This window comes from Gopherus flavomarginatus, chromosome 1 (genome assembly GCF_025201925.1).
Source record: "Gopherus flavomarginatus isolate rGopFla2 chromosome 1, rGopFla2.mat.asm, whole genome shotgun sequence".
Taxonomy (NCBI): Eukaryota; Metazoa; Chordata; order Testudines; family Testudinidae; genus Gopherus; species Gopherus flavomarginatus.
The window spans coordinates 157782680-157809125 of NC_066617.1; the positions used below are offsets into that span (position 1 = coordinate 157782680).

Genomic DNA, 26446 nt, shown 5'->3' on the forward strand with positions numbered 1-26446 from the left:
GAAGATTTCTCTAAAAATGATCAAGACACCAAAAATAAGAAAACTCTTTAAATTGAACCTTTTCAGCATTCCCTCTGTGTGCACTATGGACTCACTCTGTGCCCTAAATGGATCCTGTGCCTTATGGATTTCCATATGACATTGACTGACTTGTCATTATTGTTCTCTGTGATATTATACTGTGATTATACTATGCACCCAATACTTAAGCTTTTAGTGCATTTTCCCCATTAAACATAATTAAAATAAATATTAACCACATAGGGCTAGATTCACTAGGGGATTTAGGGACTTAACTACCATTTTAAATCCCATATTTAGGAACCACTGGCATTTACAAAACCTCCACTCAGTTGTTGCCTAGCCCTTTAGGCATTGCCTACGGTTTTGCAGTAAAAGTTCCCTGTGCACCTATGCTTCTGCCTCTGGGCATGTGCACTACTGCCTCACTCTAGGCACTCAGATGCCTAGGGCCCCAGGGTCATCCACCAATTGGGGAAAGATAGGTGCTCCTCCACCTATCTCATCTGTGGGGCCCAAATCTGGTAGATGTGCTCAGAGGCCACCTAGCTCCACGAGGAGCACTCCTCTCAAAACTTTTAGCACAGTGGGTAAGGTGGGATGCAGGAGATCCCCTGATTGAAGCCCCCCCCGCCTGATAAGGTGAGTGCCTTAGCCACTGAGCTATGGGATATTCTAATGTGGCGAGTGCCCTCAATGTCTCCAGTTGAAGCTGTAGCATATTTTTAAATTAAGGAGTCATTGGAGCAGGAGGACTGGATCCTTGGTCTCCCATCTCTCAGATGAGGGCTCTAATCACCAGGCTATAGGGTCATTTTCTCTCTGTCTCTGGCCCAGTGAATATTTAGAGATCATAAATGCAAGAATCACTGTGGCCTGATATGAGTTACACAGGATTGAAGGCAATTTTCTGCCAGTTGTAGATGGGTGTGGGTAATTTGGGCATCCACTAGCAATGAGGAGTTAAAAGAACTCCAAAGGTGCAAAATGGTTTAAAAATCTGGGGGCAGATGAGTCCATGATCCATAGCAATGTTTTAATTCTAGTATTAAGAGACCTGGGTTTTTTAATTAGTTAACTCTGCCAGATTTGAAATACATGCACATGCACATACCCCAGTCAATGCATAAGGATAAGCTGAGAAGTTGACCCAGCTGTTGCTATCTGGACTGCAATCATCTCACTCAGTTATAGTAAAGTAACACTTATTTTCCCTGCCGATTTCAGGTCCTATTGCACTCTACATGTCACCATGTGAGCATGTCATTAAGCTATTATTTAAATATATTATTTTATTCCCTTATTCAACAGTCTCTTTTCCCTCAAAGACAGAAGCTAGATTATCTATCCAATCTTCCTTTATTCTAAAAAGTTTCTATTTCATTTTCTCTCCAGTAAATTTTCAGAAGCCTTCTCCATCTTTCAATTGCTAAGAGCATTTTGCTGTTTTTTCCTCTAAAACAGCTCCTAATCACTCACCTCTTTTTCTAAGGTTCCCAGAAACATTGCTTTCATTTCTGTTTATATATATTATTTCATGTTAGAAACGTGCAAATATTTATCAGGCTATGGCACTAGTATTATTACCAATCCTGCATTCCTTACTCAGAAAATCTGACTTTCCTATTGGTATGAAAGTACAATTAAGGATTAGATATGGTTTCTTACCCACAGCTCTACCTGAGGAGAAGCATCAAACTGATTGTGCATGAAATCAATGATTTTAATGAAGCTATAAACTCGGGGGTTGTACCCCATAACTGGAAAACTGCTAATATAGTACCTATTTTTAAGAAAGGCGAAAAAGGTGATCTGGGAAACTACAGGCCTGTTCATTTGACTTTAATGGTATGTAAGGTCTTGGGACAAAATTTTGAAAGAGAAAATAATTAAGGACATAGAAATACATGGTAATTGGGATAAAATACAATAGGGTTTTTCAAAAGGTATATTGTGCCAGACCAACCTGATCTCTTTCTTTCAGAAGATAACTGATTTTTTAGACAAGGGCTATGAAGTAGAGCTAATTTCCCTGGATTTCAGGAAGGCATCTGATACTCTTCCACATGGGAAACCATTAGTTAAATTGGAGAAGATGGGGATTAATGAGAATTGAAAGGTGGATAAGGAACTGGTTAAAGGGGAGACTACAGTGAGCCATATTGACACGTCAACTGTCAGTGTGGAGGGGGACTGCTAGTGGAGTTCCTCGGGGATCAGTCCTGGGACCAATCTTAGTTAACATTTTTATTAATGACCTTGGCACAAAAAGTGGGATTGTGCTAATAAAATTTGCAGATGACACAAAGTTGGGAGGTATTGCCAATACAGAGGAGGACCTAAGTATCATACAAGAAGATCTGGATGATCTTGAAAACTGGAATAATAGAAATGGAATGAAATTTTATAGTGTAAATTTCAAGGTCATGCACTTAGGAACTAACAACAAGAATTTTTGCTATAGACTGAGGACTTACAGTTGGAAGTGATGGCGAAGGAGAAAGACCTGGGCATATTGATTGATCACAGGATGACTATGTGATGGAGCCATCACAAAGGCTAATGCAGTCCTAGGATGCATCAGGTGAGATATTTCCAGTAGAACAGGGAAGTGTTATTACTTTTATACAGGGCACAGGTGAGACATCATCTGGAATACCGTGTGCAGTTCTGTCTCCAATGTTTAAGAAAGATTAATTCAAACTGGAAGAGGTACAGAGAAGGGCTACTAGGATGATCTGAGGAATGACAAACCTACCTTGCAAGAGGAGACTCAAAGAACTTAGCTAGTTTAGCCTCACCAAACCAAGGCTGAGGGGAGAAACGATTGTTCTCTATAAATACAGCAGAGAGATAAATATCAGGGAGGGAAAGAGTTAAGTTAAGTGCCAATGCTGACACAAGAACAAATGGATATAAACTGGTCATCTATAAATTTAGGCTTGAAATTAGATGAAGGTTTCTAACCATCAGAGGCGTGAAGTTCTGGAACAGCCTTCCAAAGGGAGCAGTGGGGGCAAAAAACCTAACTGACTTCAAGACTGAGCTTGATACATTTATGGAGTGGCTGGTATGATGACACTGCCTACAATGGCATGTAGCCCACGTGTGACTGCTAGCAGCAAATATCCCCAACAGCTGGTGATGGGACACTAGATGGGGAGGCTCTGAGTTACTACACAGAATTCTTTCCCAGGTTTCTGGATGGTGGTGGGTCTTGCTGAGATGCTCATGATACAACTGACCAACATATATGGGGTCAGGAAGGAATTTCCCCCCAGATCACATTGTCAGAGACCGTTGGGGCTTTTTGCCCTTCTCTGCAGCTTGAGGCACGGGTCACTTGCAGGTTTAAACGAGTCAGACTAGATGATCATGATGGTCCCTTCTGGCCTTAAAGTCTATGAATCTATGAGAAACGTGAAAGATCTGCCCCATCCCATAGGCAGTGCCTGAGTCTTTTGTCTGGGGAAGGTACGCCCAGGAGTGCCAGAAACTCCTTAGAAGCAGGGGGCTACTGGCTAAGTTCCCGCTAAGCTGCACAGCTGCCTATTAAGTCCCATGCAGGGACTCAGGGCTGCGGCAGGGAGAGGTGCCCCTCCTCGTCGGCCCCAGGTTGGACCTGAAGTGGTGGGGAGAAGCATCTCTGACCACTAGCCCCAGCGCAGACCTGCCTCAGCTGGAGAAGAGCCCCTCCCTCAGCCCAGCCCAGCCCCGCCAGAGCAGCCGCGGCTGGGGGAGGCACCTCTCCCCCAGCCCTGAGCTGCTGCGGCAAGCGAGGACTGGGGGGAGTCATCTCTCCCCACCGCAGTCTGGGGCAGTTTGCATCCCAAACCCCTCATCCCTGGCCCCACCCCAGAGCCCACACACTCCTGTACCCCAACCCTCTGCCCCAGCCATGAGCCCCCTCCTGCACACTAAACCCCTCATCCCCAGGCCCATCCTAGAGCCCATACCCCCAGTTAGAGCCCTCATCCCCCCACGCCAACCCCTTGCCCCAGCCCTGAGCTCCCTCCCACACTCCGAATCCCTTGGCCCCACCCTCCCCACATGAATTTTGTTATGTGCACCAATATGAAGGTGATGTGCCACACACCTCCACATTGGTGCAAATAACAAAATTAATTCAGCACATGGACGTAAAAATTAAAGGGAACACTGTCCACCAGTGCCTGGATCATCGCCCTGCTTCCCCACTCCTCACTTCCTCCCATGGCCCTGCCCGTGCTTCCAACCATAAGCCCCCGCCCCCTCTCCACCTCTTCCCCCAAAGCCCCACCCACCATTCGCTCCTCTCCACCACTCAGGGCTGGTAAAAAGTGGGAGGGTGGTTTCCTGACTCCTCTCCCACCTGTTCTGGCGCCCCTACAGATATAAAGCTGAGTTGCTCCAGCATCAGCATAACAGGAGGAGGAGTCCCACAGCTGGACCAGCTAGTGAGAGGCAGAACCTGTAGTACCCACCACCAATGGAGAAAGAGTCTTCTAGAGATTACAGCTTCTGCCTCTCACTTTTTTCCTGCCTTAAGGGCAAGTGATGGGAGGAAGGGGGAAAAGGAGTGAGCAGCAGGCAGGGCCTCAGGAAAGAGGCGGGGCTGGGCCCTGGTCCGAGCACTGGTGGGCCCCTTCCACTTCTAGGGAGTTTCTGGTGCCCCTGCTCTCAGACTGCAAAGGTGGCAGTGGTGGGCTGGTGCAGCGCGCCTCCAAGGCAGGGTTGACAAACAGGTTTCTACTAGATAACGGCTGTACGTTCACCTGCCTACATTGGTTCACATTACATTAAGCATTATAAAACAAGACAATGCATACGTTTGCATACAAAGTCAACATGAGGAAATAAAGTCAGCACACTGGGGAATAAGACCCAGGTGGTCATCCTGACCACTGAAGACAAAATAATGAATGTTAGGGGATACAAGGAGAAGGCAAAAGGACCCCTCGTCATCTTTCATCAAGGTAGTGCTTTAACATTCATAAAAGAGGGATGCCAGCCATGTTGGCTGAAGATGCTGGGAGATGAGAGAAACTACTTTAGACAAGGGTTTAACCTGTTTAGTGTAGATTCTGGGAAGTGTGTTAAAATGTTGCTTTATATGTAACTTTTCTGTGTTTCATTATTATTCTTACTCACTATCTCTTAAATCTTAGCGTTTGATAATAATCTTTTGATTGTTTTCACTATAAATGTGCTGTGATGTTATATAGGAAGTGATCCTCAGTTGAATAAAACAAGCTAGTGTACACTCTCCTTTGGGGATAGCAAACCTGGTATTTCTGTGAGTAGCCAGTGACAGGAGCTTGATATCACTGGGGAATGCTTCAAAGGAGTTTGGGGATTGGGGTACACCAACTGTCTCACTGGAGACAGGGACGGTAACAAAGTGACCCCACAGTCCAGGTCACCCCAAGAATGCATCACACCCTTTCTCCATTTCACAAACTTCATAGGTAAACTGAGGTAACCTCTGAAGGGGATGGCATTTAGAAGCCATAGCATTCATGGTCATAGACAATACATTCTGGCTGTGACCTCCCCTACAACTTGGACCAGGGGGAAAAAATTCTCCAGCAAGCTGTGTAGTCCAATAAGCTCCATTAATCTTTTCAGGCTGTGGCATTAATCTAGAGCTGTGGTTTTCAATTTGAGGTCCACAGACCAGTTGGGGTCTGCAAGCTATGTCAAAGATTTCCAAAGGGGCCCACACCTCCATTTGAAATTTTTTAGGGATCTGCAAATGAAGAAAAGTTGAAAACCACTGGTCTAGAGGATCTGGTGATCAAATTTTGCCAACCTGTATGTTCAATGAAAAAGTTGGATCCAGAGGATGTTCACTGAGTTTGTGGGATCTATGACTGTCTGTATTTTATTTAGTATTTCAAGCAAATATATTTATTCAGTTAATGACACAGGGTCCCAAACAAATATCTCTTTTTAAAAGATTACATGCTATCAGTATAATATACCTAGAAACTGAATTTCCTTGAAAAATTCTTGTGATGAATCACAATCAGTACTGCAGCAAAAATGTTCCTTAAAACAGGAGACTACAAAATAATTCTAGTGATTGGTTATATCCACGTAATTATCTCAGCAAAGAATCTGAAAAGAACTGCCAGCAATGTAAAAGTCGTAAGTTCACACTTACAGTTCTATTGCCTTGTTCCACATGATAACGTATCCAGAAAGAATGAAGGACTCAATATTTACAATATGTGTATTTCCCCTCTCTGTTCCAACGTAGAGCCATTTACTTTGGAAAGGTAGATGGCAGTAAGTAATCCTGTAAGGGAGAAAGTATCTCACTTAAAGTTGTACCAACAATCATATTTCCAACAAGTTTTCTTTTGAAATAGTTGTCCCTTCTGTTTTCCTAAGGGCAAAGTAGCTTGGGCACAGTTCCCAATATGTGATCTGTGGAGCTGGCACAGCCCACGGTGCTGGCTCCTCCTTTTTTCCAGCTGATTCTACAGGTGTCCAAACTCTTCCTAGTGAAGAAGCTGGGAATAAGGAGGAGGAGCCATTCTACCTACCTCTAATAGGGTCAGGAAAGAGGCATCATCTTAATGCGCCTAATGCAATTCAGAAGGGGAGGGGGTAGACACAAGATAATCTCTTTATGAATATGTGGGCCACACGATGAAAAAGTCTGAACCATTGAGCTGGAGATTCTGATTTTCTTCTTTACAAAAAGCTATTTTTCCAGTTCAGTACACAGGCATTAATGAGACATGAGCATGTTTAATGTTTTGTACAAAGGAAATGTAACATTACTATTCACAGAAAGAAGTGTTCACTTTATTAGCTCTTAATCAGTCCAGAGCGTATGGAGCTGATAAAGCATTACCAAGTGCAGTCAAGCAGAGATATGATTTAAACTCACTCCCACATCCATGTCATAGCCCAGTGCTATATCACTTAGGGAAAATCTCATGATGGTCTCTCGTGATAAGATACAACAATTTTCATAAAGATGATGAATGAATAGAGTCGATTTTTTTGACATTACAATATTTACATTACATTAAAAAGAGAATCCACATGAGATATGTAGACTATTTGCAGCTCAAATCTAATTACATCTATACTGCCTACATAGACTGAAACTCTATCTGATCCAACAGTATATTCTTGCACTCAGGAGGTTTGTCTTTATTAAAAGCACACACTTTGCCTGGTATGCAATACTTTATTATATTTGTCATTCATTTGATTCCAAAAGCAAATATTTCTAGCTTTGAGATACTAATTTAGCCATCAACTCCAACTTGTATTTTTATCCTGAGTTATTTTTTTAAATGACATACACTATTTAAGAATATACATATTTCAAGTTTATGTTATTATGAAGTATCAATCTTTTTGCCCTGCTTTATAAAAGAATGATAGTTTCCTTCCAGCAATCTTACCTCGTCAAATATGGTAAGGCTACCCAAGTCCTTTGTGGCTAAAAATATTCAGAACCTCCTAAACTAAAGGAAGTGTTTCACTTGGAAACTAATTTCACTTATTTATCTGCAGTTATGAAGAACACTTAGCAAGCCATATTCTTTTTCTCCTGACTCCGCACAGTACTTTGAATGACTCTGCAGTTTTAAAACTATATAATCATATGATCAAAACATTTTACGCACAATATACTCAAATGAATAATTGTACTTCTTCCTTTTATATTACTCCAGGTTTAAGGCAGCTAAGTAATGCAACCCTGAAATCCTCAGTCAGGGTGTCCATCCATGATCAAAGGGTCAGGATAAGGTCTATGCATCATTTCAGTCTTATTTTGATGATTCGAGCGGGACATAGACCCTATTCCAGCCCCCTGCACAGGGACAAATTTTACCCTTACAGACTCAATTATGTCAATGGCAAAGATCCCATTAACTTCTGTGGGAGCAGGGCTTCAGGGACATAATAGCTTCCAATTTTGCAAACCCAGTTTAGCATCTGCAAAGAAAAGTGCCCACTGCAGACATCTAAGTCAGAAATCGGGTAGTCTGACAGCTAACAGAAGCATTTATATCAACAAAACAAAGGAGCCCACCCCATTACTCTTGTGTCTATGTTGATACATATCCACTTAAGTTCCTTAGGGTCACTTAGCCAACTACGGTCCTTTACAAGACTCACGAGTGTCCATCAGACATTAGACCGCTACATTTGATACATTTTTCAAAGGCACCAAACTTCCTTTCTTCCTCTACACCAGTGACTTTCAACCTCTGGCCCGTGGAGCCCTGGGAGTCTGCAGACTATGTCTAAGATTTCCAAAGGGGTCTGCACTTCCGTTAAAATTTTTTTAGGGGTCTGCAAATGAAAAAAGGTTGAACATCACTGCTCTACATTAATGGTTTACCAAGGAGAAGACATGCTGAACCACCACAGCACTGATACACTGAGTCAATAAAGAATCAAAACAACCTGAGATACAGGGTTCTCCACATAGGGACTGGAGCTCCAAAATGAACTAAAATATATAATGTGAATGCATTGTTAGGCTTCTACACAACAAGCAAAGCGCTTTTAACATTATAATGAACTGTCCTATCTAGTGCAATCCAATTGCCTGAAGTATATTACTTTTTTTGGTTATAAAAATAAAATGAAAACTCACTTTATAGTGTTATATTTGCAGTTGTAAATGTTATGAAATATATTCACTTCAATTCAAGGCTTACACATTAGAAACAAACCTCAGGTTCATAATGAAGAAATTTCATTTCAGCAAAACATTATCGTTATGCAATGAGCTTGTAAAAATAGGTATAATGAACTGTGTTATAAAAACTATATTAAATAACATTAGAGAAGTAGATATCTGTTTAACAGTGTTATAAGACAATGCAAAAGGGAACTTTTTTGCTTTCTGAATGTGCCTTGTTGACACAGCTTTCAAAGGTTGTAAAAAAATCAAAAAGTTGGTTTGTGTCTTATATACACTGGATTCTTGCTCTGTGTAGATAACAGGGCAAAGCAAACCAGACAAATATGTGATTTTCTAGCCAGATGTAGACCCGCCTAGTAAAACAGACTAGGGACGATGAACGATGAACACTGACTAGGAGCTAGCCAACCAGTAGAATCATAAAATCATAGAATATCAGGGCTGGAAGGGATCTCAGGAGGTCATCTAGTCCAACCCCTTGTTCAAAGCAGGACCAATCCCCAACTAATTCCAAGACTACAATAAGAAGGTAAGATAGAATAAGACAAACGTAAATAACAATGAAATACATGAAAGCAATGAAACGACAGCTGGATTGAGTAAGTAGGAGGATAGTAAGAGCTTTAAAAAAAAAGACAGCGAAGGAGATACCAATTAGAGTTTTAGCAGAATTAGTAAAAATGTATCATTTACAAGGATTTTGGGTTACTGTATATGAAAATATATTTAGAATAGAATGTTTATAGATGAGGTAGTTTTAATAATCTGCACCCTCATCATGTTACAAGAAAAGGTATAAAGGATGTGTGTTTAACAAAGGGGGTATGGAGCAGCACAGGACTTATACCAGATTGGATCAGCATGGAACTGATGATGACAGAAACAGCCTACCTGCATCCCAGGACTGAGTAACTGATCATTACACTATCCAGCTCTATCTGCTTTACTTATGCTTTATACTTGATTGAGGTGGTAGTAAATTGTCCTAAAACTTTCTTATTAAAGCTTCAAACTAGTTAGGGTTAGTAACTGGCATGTACTGTGTTTTTCATAGACTCATAGACTTTAAGGTCAGAAGGGACCATGATGATCTTCTAGTCTGACCTCCTGCACAACGCAGGCCACAGAATCTCACCCACCGACGCCTGTATCAAACCCCTAACCTATAAGTCCGAGCTACTGAAGTCCTCAAATCATGGTTTAAAGACTTCAAGGTGCAGAGAATCCTCCAGCAAGTGACCCATGCCCCATGCTGCAGAGGAAGGCAAAACTCTTCAATAAAACACAGTACATTCTTATATATTGTGCTTCAGCTTGTGAAAGAAAGGTATCCTCCCATTAATCATACATCTCACAATCAAATGAAGATGTATTTTGATGCCTGTGCAAGTAATCAAGGCCAACAGAGAAAAAATAGTGCTCGAGATAATGAAAATAGGATCATGATGATTTTAAGAAAATGTGAAACACTTTTGTCTATAACAATCTGCTTCATTAGCTATATGAGTGAACTGGCAAAGAACTTGATCTTTTGAGCTGCCGAGAATCTGCTGAGTCCGGACAATTCCCACTAAAGTCAATGGGAATTGTAGGTGTTTAGCACATGCTCCACATTCCTTGGATCAGGTCCAAAGGTTGTACAAACAGCTGAAATGGAATGCCATTCTCAACGGGCATCATTAGGACAGTAAAAACCCATGGATTGAATGTGGGATATCTTGAAAGGAATTTCTGTGCCTCTTATTCCAGTGCAATATGTTTTACTAGTGTTTCAAGGCATCCAAAACTGAATAGGGTGTTAAAATGGTATGGACAGGGGAATGGAATACTTGTGACCAACCTGTGTATAGGGATGTCTCTGCCAGACTCTGCTATGTCCATGGAGCTATGCAAACCAGGCAGCATGGCAAATGCTCACTGCAGAGGAGTCCATGCAACTGCTATTCTCTAGGGCTGTTAATTAATCGCAGTTAATCCACGCAATTAACTCAAAAATTAATTGTGATTAAAAAAATTAATCACAGTTCTAATCACATTGTTAAACAATAGAACACCAATTGAAATTAAATATTTTTGGATGTTTTTCTACATTTTAAAAATATTGATTTCAATTACAACACAGAATACAAAGTGTACAGTGCTCACTTTATATTTTTTATTACAAATATTTGCACTGTAAGGATGATAAACAAAATACAGTATTTTTCAATTTACCTCCTACAAGTATGGTACTGCAATGCCTTTCTTGTGAAAATGCAACTTACAATTGTAGTTTTGTTTTTTTTACATAACTGCACTCAAAAACAAAACAATACAAAACTTTAAAGCCTACAAGTCCACTCAGTCTTACTTCTTGTTCAGCCAATCACTAAGACAAACAAGTTTGTTTACATTTAGGAGAGATAATGCTGCCCACTTCTTGTTTACAATGTCACCATAAAGTGAGAAGCGGCATTCACATGGGACTTCTGCAGCTGGCATTGCAAGGTATTTATGTGCCAGATATACTAAACATTCGTACCCCCCTTCATGCTTTGGCCACCATTCCAGAGGACATACTTCCATGCTAATGACACTCGTTAAAAAAATAATTTGCTAATTAAATTTGTGACTGAACTCCTTGGGTGAGAACTGTATGTCTCCAGCTCTATTTTACCCGCATTCTGCCGTATATTTCATGTTATAGTAGTCTTGGATGATGACTCAGCACATGTTGTTCATTTTCAGAACACTTTCACTGCAGATTTGACAAAATACAAAGAAGGTACCAATGTGAGATTTCTAAAGATAGTTAAAGCACTTGACCCAAGGTTTAAGAACCTGAAGTGCCTTCCAAAATCTGAGAGGGATGAGTTGTGGAGCATGCTTTCAGAAGTTTTAAAAAAAATCTTCTGATGTGAAAACTATACAACCCAAACCACCAAAAAAAAAAAATCAACCTTCTGCTGGTGGCATCTGATTCAGATGATGAAAATGAACATGCATCGGTCTGCACTGCTTTGGATTGTTATCGAGCAGAACCCATCATCAGCATGGACGCACGTCCTCTGGAATGGTGGTTGAAGCATGAAGGGACATATGAATCTTTAGCGCATATGGCATGTAAATATCTTACAATGCTGGCTACAATAGTGCCATGAGAACGCCTATTCTCACATTCAGGTGAAATTGTAAACAAAAAGCAGGCAGCATTATCTCCTGCAAATGTAAACAAACTTGTTTGTCTGAGTGATTGGTTGAACAAGAAATTGGACTGAGTGGACTTATAGGCTCTGAAGTTTTATATTGTTTTATTTTGAATGCAGGTTTTTTGGTACATAATTCTACATGTGTAAGTTCAACTTTCATGATAAAGAGATTGCATTGAAGTACTTGTATTAGGTTAGCTGAAAAATACTATTATTTTGTTTTTTACAGTGCAAAATATTTATAATAAAAAATAAATAGAAAGTGAACACTGTACACTGTGTTATAATTGAAATATATTTGAAAATGTAGAAAATAAATATCAAAAAATATTTAAATAAATGGTATTCTATTATTGTTTAACAGTGCAATTAATCGTGCGATTAATCACAATTAATTTTTGTAATCACTTGATAGCCCTACTATTTTTCAATACCATACGCTCCTAAAGATGTTCAAAGATACTTAAAGATTTCAGTGACAAGCCACTCTTTCAGACGTTCTCCAGCACAGGCAGCAAACAGTGCCAGAGTGACTCCCTCACACACCTTTTCTCCCATCAAGTCATCGCATACTTTAGGCTTATCCTGCTGTTTATATTTTCTGCTAACCACAGGATAAAGGATTAGGATCACTTCCCAAAGCCTCACTTTAAAAGATCAGAACCAGAAAAAGTAATGATTGTGCTGTTGAAAATAAAAGAAAAGAAAAAAAAAAAAGGGTATTTCCATCTGACATATCCAGTATATGCTCCATGACTTACCTTCTGTGATTCGGTGTTACTAAGCATAATGTTAGCCAAAGAATTCCCTGAACACAGGCTATGTCGAGACTAGGAAAAGAAGCATGTTTTAAAACATGTTAGCTGACCATGGGTTAACCCTAGGCTTCCCTTATGGTAACGCGCCACCATCCAACATGTTTTTAAACACAACTTACCTGGTCTATATTAAAGTCCTGGTTAAAATTGTGTTAATTAAAATGTGTAAGCTACAATATTTTAAAACACAACTGATTTTTCCAGTTTATACATGGCCACAGGTGTGTGTGCCACATACACACACAGGCTGGGGAGCACCAAAAGAGCTGAGCGTAAAGGTCTGAGAGACCTGAGCTTGACCCTATTTTAAATACACCCATGCAAATTTCCTACATGCTCAGGGCTCGGTGGAATAGGTAAATATCGGCATATGCAAATTGACAACTTAAATATAGAAATCATGCTTGGATACCCAGAGGTAAGAGGAGTAAAAGGGGGCTGAGAAGCGGGCAAACCCACAGGATGGTGGCAAGTCGAGGTGAAGGGATAATAGCACAGAAGGTGAGATGAAGCCCAAATACACAGACTCACTTGACATCATAACTACCATGGCTTCATGACTGGAACAGTACACTACTGAGCAAGCACTCAAAAATCATCTCACAGCATAAAACAGCAGTGCTGGGGTTAACCTGTAAAACAGCTAACTGGTATGGGAGGTAATGGCTTACCCAAACTTCTGCCTGCTTAGCTAGGGCTAGTCTATACTGGCAATGCTAAGAAAATTTAAAAAAAAACACCTCCACCTGGTGCACTGTCTACACTGGCACTTTACAGCACTGAAACTTGCTGTGCTCAGGGTTTTTTTTTCACACCCTTAGCGAGAATGCTGCAGCGCTGTAAATTGCTAGTGTAGAGAAGCCCCTAGTCTGCCTTGACGTTTATCTCCTCTTTGATGTGCACTGCAACTAGATAGGAAACTTTGCTCTGCTTGGGACTGCAGAACTTCATTTTCTTTCTGAAATAGGCCAACCATGGAAACTCTGGACAACATGCCGTCATGGCCAGAATCAGTGTGACTCTCATGAAAGCATAGGCTCTGGTTTCCTTCGGGCCCTGGGGGTGTTCAACCCTCCACTTTGCCCCGGGCCCCACCCCACTCCCCCTCCCTTCTTTTGGCTTCTGGCTCCACCCCCCTATATTCCCCCCCACCCTTCCCCCCACATAAACATGCCCTATCCCCACTCCTCCCCCTTTCTCCCAAAGCCTCCTGCACTCCATGAAACAGCTAACTGCAGTGGGCAATAGGCGCTGGGAGGGAGGGAGAGGAGTTGATCAGTGGGGCCGCCAGCAGACGGGAGACACTGGGGGGAAGCGGAAAGCTGGCTGCCAGTGGGTGCTAAGCACCCACTAATTTTTTTCCTTGGATGCTCCTGCTCTGGAGCACCCACGGAGTCGGTGCCTATGCATGGAAGGAACAGTTCCAATCAGTAGAGAATTTGCACTCTGGCTCCTCTCTCTCTACTCCTATCCAGGGGAAGGGATCTGGGGTGACCCATCCCAAACTGGGTGGTGAGGGGGAAATGGCTTTCTGCTCCCAAAGAAAGCTGCAGCTCTCATAAGACACTTGATAATGGAGCTGAAGCAGGAGACAGACCTTATGTCTTTAGCTTTATCGGCACAGCTCTCTCCTTGGAGCCAGCAGTGACAGACATTTAAATACCTCAGAAAGGGAAATGGAGCTGAGGGGGGAAAACACACCAAAAAGCAGACACAGCCCTGGGACATAACTGGAAAAGAGACAAATTATTAAGCCAAATTGTGATTCAGAAATTTGTGTGGGCTCTTTACATTATGTGCAGTCAGGGAGGACCTACTGAACACCTGTACTACCTCTGACATCGCTAACATTGAAGAAATCTTTTGGATCCCTTGGGCACTTCTGAAAATGCTGTTTGGGAACTGATATCTCAGCCCTTACCTTTGAACTACCCATATGGAATGCTTGTCCTACTGGATATTCAGAGAGTGTAGGTGTGCTCAAAAAACAGCTCTGAAAATCCCCTGGGTGCTCAATTCAAACTTGACCACCTAGATTGTGCCAAAATGGCTATTTGCAGCCAGAGTCAGAAATAGGAACAAAAAAGAGATCTCCTAAGTCCATGTCCTCTACTTTAACTACATGATTAGATAGTGTGGTTACTGGGTTTAAAAGTGAATGTAAGGCAGGTTCTGAGGGAGCTTTTTTATTTCTTTTGATGCCCCTCTGTTTTGCTGGTATAATAAGCTTTTGCTATTTGAGTTTCAATGGGGAGCTGATATTAATTTTTAAATTGCAGAGTCCATGTGAAGCAGAAATATGAGAAGAATGAGACACAGGTTGTTTGTGGCCATGAGCAGATAATGAGGAGGTTGTAGCTTGGGCAGTCCATTAAAGGATAAATTAGCACTGAGTGGTTTCAGAGTGAGTCCCAGCCACAACCAACCATCCTTGTTTGATGAGAAATTTACAGCAACATGAAGCAAAAGGGTGGTAGTCAGAGACAGAAAACACTGGGAAGTATCAGAGACTTCCCTAAACATCCAGATTAGTATTGTTACCCTGAAAGATGTTAATAACTGCCATCAAGTGGCTCTTTGATCTATAGACAATCAGAGACCTGATTAAAGCCAATGGCTGTGCTAAACTACCTTCTTTCAGGCTCAGTGGAATAATAAAAATAATAATATATGAGATATATTTATCTCACAGAACCCCGAAACGTCATGTAGTCCAGCCCTCTGCCTTCACTAGCAGGACCAAGTACAGATTTTGCCCTAGATCCCTAAGTGGCCCCCTCAAGGATTGAATTTACAACCCTGGGTTTAGCAGGCCAATGCTCAAACCACTGAGCTTCACTGAGCAGTTAAGCCCCTTTATATAGTGATAGCAGGAAACAATAGGAAACTACCACCCAAGACACATGGAAAAGCTAGAGCAAAACTCTATGTCTACACGCTGCACTTCCACTGGTAAAATTTTGGAAGTCAGGGATGTAAAAAAAACACACCTCAGACTGATAAAAGTTACACTGATGAAAAGTGCCAGCGTGGACAGCACTATATCGGCGGCAGATACTTTCCCACTGACAAAGCTACCGCACTTCACCGGGGGTGATTTTATTTTGTCGGCAAGAGAGCTCTCTCTTGCTGACAATGAGTGGATACACTGCGCACCTTACAGCGGCACTCCTGTAGCGGCACAGTGCATAGTGTAGACAGTCTAAATTGTGTTGTCTGAGGGGCTTTCCTGGGACTGGTTGCAAATGCTAGGGCTAGAGGATTGTTTAGCAAGCGGTGTGTGTTAGAGAAGAAAGCCAGCTGACAGTGAGAGATGCAGTTGTGACTGGGAGTCTGAGTGGGAGCAGAGAGACCAGCGCTCTTTGGGCACAGAACTCACTGGAGAGGCATGCTTGGGATATCTGAGCAAGGAAACTGCCTATTATTGTGTGTTCCTACTACACCGGGGGAAACAGGACTTTCTGCACATTCTATCTTCAGATTGCAAATAAGATTGCACCAAAGAAATACCTGACTCATATAGTTAGTTTCTCCTTTTAATGGAAACAAACATGCAAGGCTCTAAATACTGCCAATCCACTTGGGACAACGGTATCTTCTATCTTGGTGCTAGAGCGCAATTAGGACAGACATGAAGGAAGAGGATGACTCCAACCAGCTTGCACGGTCTGTGGCACAGGAAAGGAGCTGTAACTGTATTAAGCATTTGACTTAGTTATCTCTGTTCGCCTCAGAGGTTTGGTAAAAGGAAATGTGAAGGGAGAAAGACCTGGTTGTCCAGGATGGTCAGAGTACTCTGCTAGGCTGGGGGAGAAAAAGCAGTGTTATAATAAAGTGCACCAATTGTCTGATGGTTGTAAAAAAAAGGACTAAATTTCTTTAATAAAAATCAGCAGTGCAGATCTGCTCCCCGGGTATATAATTGTCGGATCTTCTGACCTTAGTAATTATTTTCTTTTTAGTGCCTTTTACTCCTGCTAATCCAACAGAACCCGCATGCCACTGTGCATCATCCACACCGTTGCTTACCAAATTTTCATCAGTTATAGCTGTGCAAATGAGAGATGCACAGGTATCACTATGGGCCTAATTTGACCTTTGGGATCTTTAATTGGGGTAATGACATATGAGAAGGAAGGAATTCAGCATGACTCTGGCTGGCAGTTAGGAAAACATCGTTTACTCTGTAAACTCAGTAAATTTGATCTGGAGTGACTGAAAGGCAGCAAATGTAATTTCACATTTCCGTTTATACAGAGGCTCATTTCAACTTCACTTTAAAGCAGCTTAAATGAATGATTATCTGCAGTAAAATGCAGAATGTTGATCAGCTGGATATTTATATATTTCAAGTAGGGATTTATGCCAGTTGTTCATGTCTGTGTTCAGAAAAGCAGATCTCCAAAAACAGGTCAAGAGGGGAGACACTTGTGCAATATCTTCACAACAAAGCAAATTTTCGTTTCCAAGTCTTACCACTTTTGAGATACAAGCCGAGGAAAACATTTCAGAATTTTCTAAAATAGGAATTATTCAAATTCCTGTATCTCTGAATTGGCAAAACCAATTCAGATCAAATTTGAATAAAAAAAATATATAAATCTCCTGTCTCCCCCACCTTAGAATCTGGAATCAGAAAGGACAATTCCTGAAAGGGATCGAATTTCCAGTTTATAATGAAGGTTGTTTACTATAACCTTAAATATGGAATGGCTTCAGGGGCAGCTCCAAGCACCTGTGCAGCAAGGTCACTGTGAGGGTGGCAGTCAGGCAGCCTTCGGCGGCATGCCTGCAATTCAGCAGCAGGTACGACGAAGGTGCCGGACCGGCAGATCACCTGCAGAAATGCTGCCGAATCCGCATGACCAATAAACCGCCCGCAGGCATGCCGCCAAAGGCCGCCTGACTGACGTGTTTGGAGCAGCAAAAAACATAGAGCCATCCCTGAATTGCTTGCAGCTGTCCACTATAAAAGTACAATCAGTAACTACAGGACCAGAGGAACAAATTAAAGTTCATGAGCAACGTATGCATGCCAGAATTTGGAATGGAATTAAGAAAGGATTCTATACCTTGAAAGTTTGGGGGAGGTTGGTTGTTTTTTGCAGTTATCTGTAAACTCAGATTCCTATACATAAAAATCAAATGTCTGAATCAGAATTACTAGTTAACTTGGCAGAGTGCAAATGAACAGAACTTGTTCTAGAGACTGACCATTTTTCTTCAGCTGTGTTTGAGTAGGAATACAGTGTGAATTGATTTTCATTTAAATTGTGAAAAAAATGTTTATTATTAATGTGATATTTTCCTCTTTCACTGTGAGTGAACACTGATTTTTTTTAATTAAAGTTAATGGCTTTTCTTTTGTTTGTTTCTTTTTGAGTGCTTATATCTGAGGGTGGAAGAACTTCAGCAGACTTGGACACAGGCTACTGCAATACATAATTAACACTGCTGAGAGGATAGCAAAAGCCCTAGGAGTACAGCGGAGCCAAGAAGAGGAGACTGGGGCTATTGAACACAGAAGGGAGAGTTAAAGACAATAGTGTTCTGAAGACATTTTTTTCTGAAACTTTAGCATTCCTCCAAATTTTCATACGGAGGATAATGCAGACTCAAAATCTCCCTTTTATTGTGAGAAGTCTAGAAGTAAAGGTTATACCAGGGCTATAACTTGGTGAAGAACATGTAATGAACAAATTATTCTTTGAATTTAGCTCTATTTTTCTGTCATGAATCATCCATGAATTGAGAGCGTTTTGTAGGAATTTGCTCACTGTTTATATTTGTTCAATGAATCAGCTGTGCAAATAAATTTAGCCCATTAATTGTTCATGAACTGCCACTGCAAACATTTACTATTCACACTTTGAAACTAGTCACCTACGCCATATGGTATTGTTTCTGTTTCCTGAGTGAATGACCTGAACTTTATAAACAGGAGTGCTTTGACTATCTTAGGGACATGGTGGTTCGTGGAAGGAAGCAGCTTAAACAGAGAGAATGAAACCCATTTCACACACATAAAGACTAAACATTCAGGCTCCCTGTGGGTGGAATGTAGGAGCTGTTGGGGTAGTAACACTCACTACTCCAGTGCAGTACCATGGGGAGAAACGGCTTCACATTTCTTTGCTAGAGCCTCAGGCCTTGTACAGTACTGCACATTATTGTACATACTTGATACATTCATGAACTAATTCCTCGTCTCCATTTTATGCCACTGTAACACCAACCATTCACCAGTTGTTAACTGCACATTATATTCACTGCTATTTGATTAATAGATTCCAAGGCCACAAGGACCCATTGTGATCATCTAGTCTGACCTCATGTATAACACAGGCCATAGGACTTCCTTGAGTTAATTCCTGTGCACTACAGCATATATTTTAGAAAAATATCCAACCTTGATTTCAAAATTGCTAGTGATGGAGAATCCACCACAATCCTTAGTAAATTGTTCCAAAGGTTAATCACGCTCACTTGTTAAAAATGTACATCTTATTTTGAGTCTGTTTACCTACCTTTAACTTCCAGCCATTAGATCGTGTTATACTTTTGTCTGCTGCATTGCAAAGGGTGCATTCATGTATCCTTGTCTGTCTCATTGTACTAACTGCATTGGTGCCAGGTCTTTGGCCAGGAATTTCCAGGAAAACTCACTTCCTGCTGTATGAAGTGTCAAGCTCTATACATAACCATATTTCATAAATCTGCCAAGTACATTTATTGAATTTACACTTCTTGTGTTACATTTCATCACACCTACTCTCAATCACTCTCAAACAATTAGTAGTTGCATATGTGAGTTCAGTTCCTATTGTAAATCTAATTGTACATGTTGTTCTATTAGTTCCCTCTGTGTAGGGCCACAAGTGAGAGGACTAGGTTGAACTGTCTCATGTGTATCCAACTGCGTAAAGCTTTTCTTCTCTTTCTACCAGTGCAGAAGTGTAGCCAGGATTAGAGTTGGTCAGAAAAATTTCAATGAAACAATTTTTTGTTGGAATTTGTCAATCTGTCAAAATTGAAGCGTTCTGCAGACACGGTTCAGTTTCGACAAAGTTCCTCTAGAAACTGAAGAAATTTCCAATAGGGTCCTGGGGCAATCCACAAGGCAGCTCTACTCTGGAGCCTGGACTCGGGAAGCCCTGTGGCCCTAGCCCTAGAACAGCCCACCTAGTGGGCTTCCAGAAAATGGAAATCTACTTGGCTTCTCTGGTGGACTCCTGGGAAGCCTGGGCTTCCAGTGTCCTTGGCTCCAAGGTAACCCACCATGTGAACTGCCCCATGGTTTCCAGGGTCTGTGGCTCCAAGAGAGCCTGTTAGGCAGACTGCCCCAGACCTGAGTTTAAAAACTGTTGGGCTTTGTTCAGAATTGGAGCAAAACCAAATTTCAAAATGGAAAAACCATCCAGAAAATGGAGTATGTTGCTCCACCCACCTCTAGTCAGGCTCCATACAGTATGGGGAACTGTACCTTTCAGAGGCTCTGGCAAGAGCCATTTGGAATTGGTTAAGTTATTCAGATGCTCATGTTAAGCAATGTTGATCAATTAGACACTGAATGAAGCAGACCTCTATCAGAATCCTTTGCTCTGTGTGGCCACTGAACACCACATACAGATGAACTGTCAGAAAAAGTAACATGACGAGAGATTGCTTGTTTCTTAATTTCTGTAGATAAACTAGCTCTCTGAAAACTACTAGATTGTAGGAACAGACTTTTTCCAGGCACACCAAACACTAACATTACAAGACTCAGTGGTAGCAGATGACAGAACAAGGAGTAATGGTCTCAAGTTGAAATGGGAGAGGTTTAGGTTGGATATTAGGCAGAACTTTTTCACTCAGAGAGTGGTGAAGCACTGGAATGGGTTACCTAGGGAGGTGGTGGAATCTCCTTTGTTAGGTGTTTTTAAAGTCAGGTTTGACAAAGCCCTGGCTGGGATGATTTAGTTGGGGACTGGTCCTGCGTTGAGCAGGGGATTGGACTAGATGACCTTCTAAGGTCCCTTCCAACCCTGATATTCTATGATTCTAAATATGAACCTTTCCCCCAACCCCACCTCCAACCTAATTAATTTTGATAAAGTGAAGGTTGTCTATCATATTAAAGAAGAAACCATTATATCAGCACCAAATAATATATTTTCTAAATCAGTCACTCTTCCTGCAAGTAATTTCACTTTGCATCAAAGCTTCCATCTTTTTATTTATTTTGGCCACAGAGTTCTCTTGTGAATTACTGTAAGTCTAAACTCTGGGACTTAAAACCCTTGAGATCCTATAACATTGATTCAGAAAAATAGTTCTGAAGCATAATGGACATTTTGAAAGAGCTGACACCTTCCTATTGGACTAGGTTTTTTGCTTTAAAGACTTCTTAAAGAATCACAAATTATTATGGGGTACTTTCATGACAGGACTACCAACCATGTAGTCCAGAAAGGCAGAGAGCCAAAGAAAGCAAACACAAAAAGATAACTATTAACACAAAATCACAGACATGGTGTGAAGCAATTTCTATGTATGTACCTTCTCCCAATAATGTTTTAGCTCTGATATGTAGAAGTTAGCCTTAGCTTACTGATGAGCAGTATACTTTATATCTGCAAAAAAAGATGATTGGAACTGTGATACCCAGAGAGTGGTCGCCTTAACTGTAAAATGAAATATATACAAATAAAATGGGATACACTAAATACTTCTAAAAAACCACCACCAAAAGCTTAGCTTAAGTATCCTATAGCATTTGTATATTTATTGTGTCTAAAAATAAAAGTCTGCATGTAAGATATACAGTAAAACAGAATTCTGACACAGAATTCTATTTTCAATCCAGACACATCCTAGACATCAGCCAGTACTCCTTCTAACATTTATGAAGGGTGGTATGTAATTAAAATATTTATATTCACAAAATAGTGCTCTTTGGAGAAAAAAGTCGAAAGCATCAATATCTCATTTTACTGTGCTTGCATTTTAGGAAAAATAGGCTGGAATTCTTAAAATACTGCTGCTGAAGACTACGGATACTAGTTTGTGCTGACTAAGAAAGAATTTATGTTGCTGTCCTCCTGTAACTTATTTAGTCTTGTCAATTGGCTGGATGCCCAGTGCTACTTTCAAAGCTTATCAGGTGTAAATGCCTCTCCTATTCTGCTCTTTACCTGACACATTGTACCTAAAAATAGCACAAAAATGTGAACAAGGAATCTGAAAAACAGTTTAAAAATGTTATTGTCAGACTCTGAAACCTCCAAGTGAAAATGTAAGAGGTGTGAAAAGAACTTCCTAAATATCATATAATCTGTTGCAAGGCTTGGTACTAAGATTTTCAATAGTGACTAGATATTTTTGGGTATCCACTTGGGAACAACTTTAAAGAGTCCTGATTACCCACCCATTCTGAAGAAACTTACAAAACGTGAGCTATTTTTACTAAAAAGAAAGCATTCATCTACCTATTTTCAATATCCTAACAGATATTTGTATTTGCACAAGAACAAGCTTCCTTTTAAACCAGTTTGTTCCTTCTGCCAGTTTCTGCTCACAATTCTGTATTTGTGACAAGCATCTGCTGCACTGGAAATTATAGTGATGTCACAAATTTGGTACTATAAAGTCTCTGAGAGATGTAGTAGGAAGGTTAGATGGGCAAACATGGAACAAGCCACTGTTTAGACAAAAACCAGGAATAAACTGATGTATCTATTTCTTCTGTGACAAAGTTCCTCCGCTACCTTGGTGGGTCCTGCGCTTATTGGGAGATTTGCTCACCTCAGTGATCTTCCCCTCTGGTGGAACCCACAGTCTGGGTCAACTCCTCCTGTGTCTGATCAGGAGCTGAGAGGTTTGGGGGGAACCCGGGCCTGCCCTCTACTCCGGGTTCCAGCCTAGGGCCCTGTGGATTGCAGCTGTCTATAGTGTCTCCTGTAACAGCTGCATGACAGCTACAACTCCCTGAGCTACTTCCCCATGGCCTCCTCCAAACTCCTTCTTTATCCTCACCACAGGACCTTCCTCTTGGTGTCTGATAACGCTTGTACTCCTTAGTCCTCCAGCAGCACACCTTCTCACTCTCACTCTCAGCTCCTTGCGCCTCTTGCTCCGAGCTACTCACACACAACACCACAAATTGAAGTGAGCTCCTTTTTAAATTCAGGTGCCCTGATTAGCCTGCCTTGATTGGCTGCAGGTGTTCTAATCAGCCTGTCTGCCTTAACTGGTTCTAGCAGGTTCCTGATTACTCTAGTGCAGCCCCTGCTCTGGTCACTCAGGGAACAGAAAACTGCTCATCCAGTGACTAATATATTTGCCCTCTACCAGACTCCTGTACCCCACTGGTCTGGGTCTGTCACACTCCCCTAAAAATGTATTTGTATTTTTAATAGTAATACCTTGAACACTTTGAAAAACCCTTCTATTTGTAAATAAGTTTGTTCATGTACACATGAACACACAATTTGTCATATCAGGTTGGACCACTGGTGCATCCAATCTGCTGTCCTGCCTCTTGAAGGGGTAACAGCTGATGCTTCAGAGGAAGGCAAACAACTTTATCTGCACTGTTTTCAGTCTCTCATTTTTTCACTAACAGGGATCTTGGATGAAAACGGGCAAGGCCTTCTTCAGAGATTCTTGTGGGAGTGCTAGGCAGATGAAATTATTCCATAATGCCACAGCCTAAAGGTCAGAGCCTAAGGACTTTGGTTGATGGTCTTGTTTTAATCTGTGTTACCTCAAGTTAACTTGCAATCTTTTAGCTAACATGATGGCAAAAGGTAGTCCATCATCGTCGTAAATATTTGTTCTAAGACACAAATGCTGGTGGTTTACCCCCACAAGGAACAAACACTGAGGGAGGAACTAGAATAGCATTTACAAATGTGTTAGTTAACGTAAATTAATTTACAATCAGTTACTTAAGATTAAAACAGGACTACAAATCACAGTCTAGACAAACAGTCAAACAGACAGTGAAGTAGAAAATACATGCATGGGGGGGCTCATTTGAGTAAATCCATAAGCCTGGAGACTACAAAGTTCAAGCAACATCTCCTTTTTAAAAATATCTAATTTTATTTAGCATTTGGAAGAACACAAGGTTAAGATATACCCTTTGTAAGTTCACCCAGACCATAAGATATGCAGCAGCCCCCTTGTCTTCCATTTCTTTTAATTCAACTATGATAGCTCCTCATTCTTTCACCTAATCATGCTGTAGCTCCACAAATAATAGTATGTCCACTGTGCAGGTACCATCCAATTTTCCTTATGTTCAAAAACATGATCACACCAGTCCTACTCCCAACTGAGTCCCTGGAGCAGCAATCCAACATTGTTGCACATGGCACTACTGGGATCCAAAAGGCCAGCACCCAGAAAAGATGGTCATTCTCCTGTCCCCCACATTCCATGAAGATAACTTGCAAGAGCTTATTTTATCTCCAGCTCAACAGTAAATGACTTTCGTTCCTCCTAGACAAAGTAGCCACAATGATGCACGCAGTTGTTGTCTGAGTTTTATTTAGATTGTAAGCTCTTGGTGTTACCCGGGGTTCTTTCACCCAAAGCTCTTGGTAACGTTTACTCTGTGCGACGAGGTGTCAGGAAATAAATCAGGGGAGAAACAGCCGTCCAACCGATAGATGGCTGGCTCAAACAGGACAACACAAGAGTGCTTTCACTTAAAGCTAAACTTTACTTAGTCTCAAGCATTTACACACGTCCGCAACAAGATTAGTAAAATACCCCCAACTCTTAATAATTACTAAAGCTGAGTGTGGCTTTCAAGTGACACAGTGGCAACCCGTCTGCCGGTGGGGAACACAAAATGCATCCAGAGGGAGAGACCAGTCCCAAAGAGTCCCCTCACCTCAAATTTTCCCCTCTTATTTATACATTAGTAATAGAATGACATGTCCCAATGGTCAAGCAAGAGGTTCCTTCTGATTATTGATTAACCAGGTGTGGGTTTTTCCAGAGTTTGCAGCCTTGAGACCCCAATAGACATTCCTGCTCTTGTAAAATGCATGTATCAGCAACTTCAACACAATTCTTATCAGGAAGAATGAGAGGTCAAGCTGCCCTTTCTGTGGCATCCAAAACCCTCTCCCCTCCTGCCTTGCTCAAGCTGAGATTGTTGAATGGCCAATTTACAGCTTGCTGATTAGGCTGCCTTTAACAACAAGCCATAGTGGTTTCAAGCACTTTACTGGTTTGCCAAAGTCTCCCCATACATTGGGGGCAGTGACTCACTCTTCATTATAAGTGGATACAGTGCATAGTGCAATTATGCTCCGATTGGAGGCTTTAAGAGCAATCACAATACAAATAACGAACAACCACCACCACTGATGGGCTAAATTATTATAATCACTGCATCTAGGATGAATGACTGAGACAACCTGGAACTCCACTTCACGAGAGAACAGCATCCCACTTCCCTAACAGGAAAAGCTTCAGAGAACGCATCATACCTTCCACTGATTCCACTGGTCTACAATTTTTGAGAAGTCGTCTGTTTCAGAGAGAAAATGTGATATTTATTATGTATTTTGATGTGCTGAATTCAAATATGACAATTAAAACAACTGATTGGCCTGATAGCCTGCCAGGAGATTCCACTGCTGTAGTCTGGAGCCCAACAGCTCTGCCTTACTCTTGGGTAGCTCCAAATCCCTGACAAGGTCATTCAGTTCACCTTGTGTTAGGAGGTGTGCTTCAGAGGAGGAGGATGGGAGAAAATGTGGGTCCTGTGACATTGATGGTTCAGGACCAGAAGTTTCATCCTCTTCCTCTTCCTCATCTGACTCCAGTGAGAATGATTCTGGTGCATCAGGAACCGGCAGTCCTTCTCCGTGGGGTACTGGACGTATAGCTGATGGAATGTTTGGATAATGCACAATCCACTTTTTCTTCTTTGACACACCTTTCCCAACTGGAGGCACCATGCAGAAGTAACAATTGCTGGGATGATCTGTTGGCTCTCTCCAAATCATTGCCACTGCAAAAGGCATAGATTTCCTTTTCCTGTTCAACCACTGGCGAAGATTTGTTGCACAAGGGTTGCAGCATGTGTGTGGGGCCCACCTCTTGTCCTGTTCTCCAATTTTGCAGCCAAAATAAAGGGGACAGGCTTTCTTAACCATAGTGGTTAGACTGCGCTTTTGTGATGCAAAAGTCACTTCACCACAAACATAGCAGAAGTTATCTGCACTGTTCACACAAGTACAAGGCATCTCTGCTCACTTTGGCTAAACAGAAATCTGTCCCTTTGCAAAATCAAACACTGACAAATAAGAGAGTATGACACTGTATGATTTCTAGAGCTGATATAGGGCAATTTGTTCAGCAGAGTGATGTAAGCTTCCTTATGATTGCATCATCCATGACTTCTAGGAATAACATGATGCAATTCGTATCATGTATGACGCAATACCAGCTTCAGATTGCATCATTCATTGTTTTGCCTAAAAAGCAAGTACTGTCCAAACCCAGTCATAGATTTATTCATAGATCCAGTCAAAGATGTATTTTAGTCATTTCTCGTTTAAATTGGGATCCCTTCCCTTTATAACTCACTTATCCTCCGCCATTCCCAAGTCAAGGGTCATATATACTGACCCAATAGCATATCTTGAAAACTAGAGCCAATCAACAATTTTAAGCATCATTTTCGTTCTCAGTGACCCAGAATTAGTAAAGTTGGACTACATTTATTTCAGAAGCATTTTGGCTGTAGAGCA

The 26446-nt window shown here is 41.3% G+C and overlaps 1 protein-coding gene across 6 annotated transcripts in view; it reads right to left on the reverse strand.

Moving 5' to 3' along the window:
* STXBP5L (syntaxin binding protein 5L) overlaps positions 1-26446 on the reverse strand; it is a 434978-nt gene that overhangs the window by 192865 nt on the left and 215667 nt on the right. For all 6 annotated transcript variants that reach the window (XM_050956804.1, XM_050956783.1, XM_050956794.1 and 3 more), the window contains one exon: positions 6167-6301. In XM_050956804.1, the coding sequence (XP_050812761.1) occupies positions 6167-6301 (135 nt within the window). The remainder of the gene's footprint in view (positions 1-6166; positions 6302-26446) is intronic.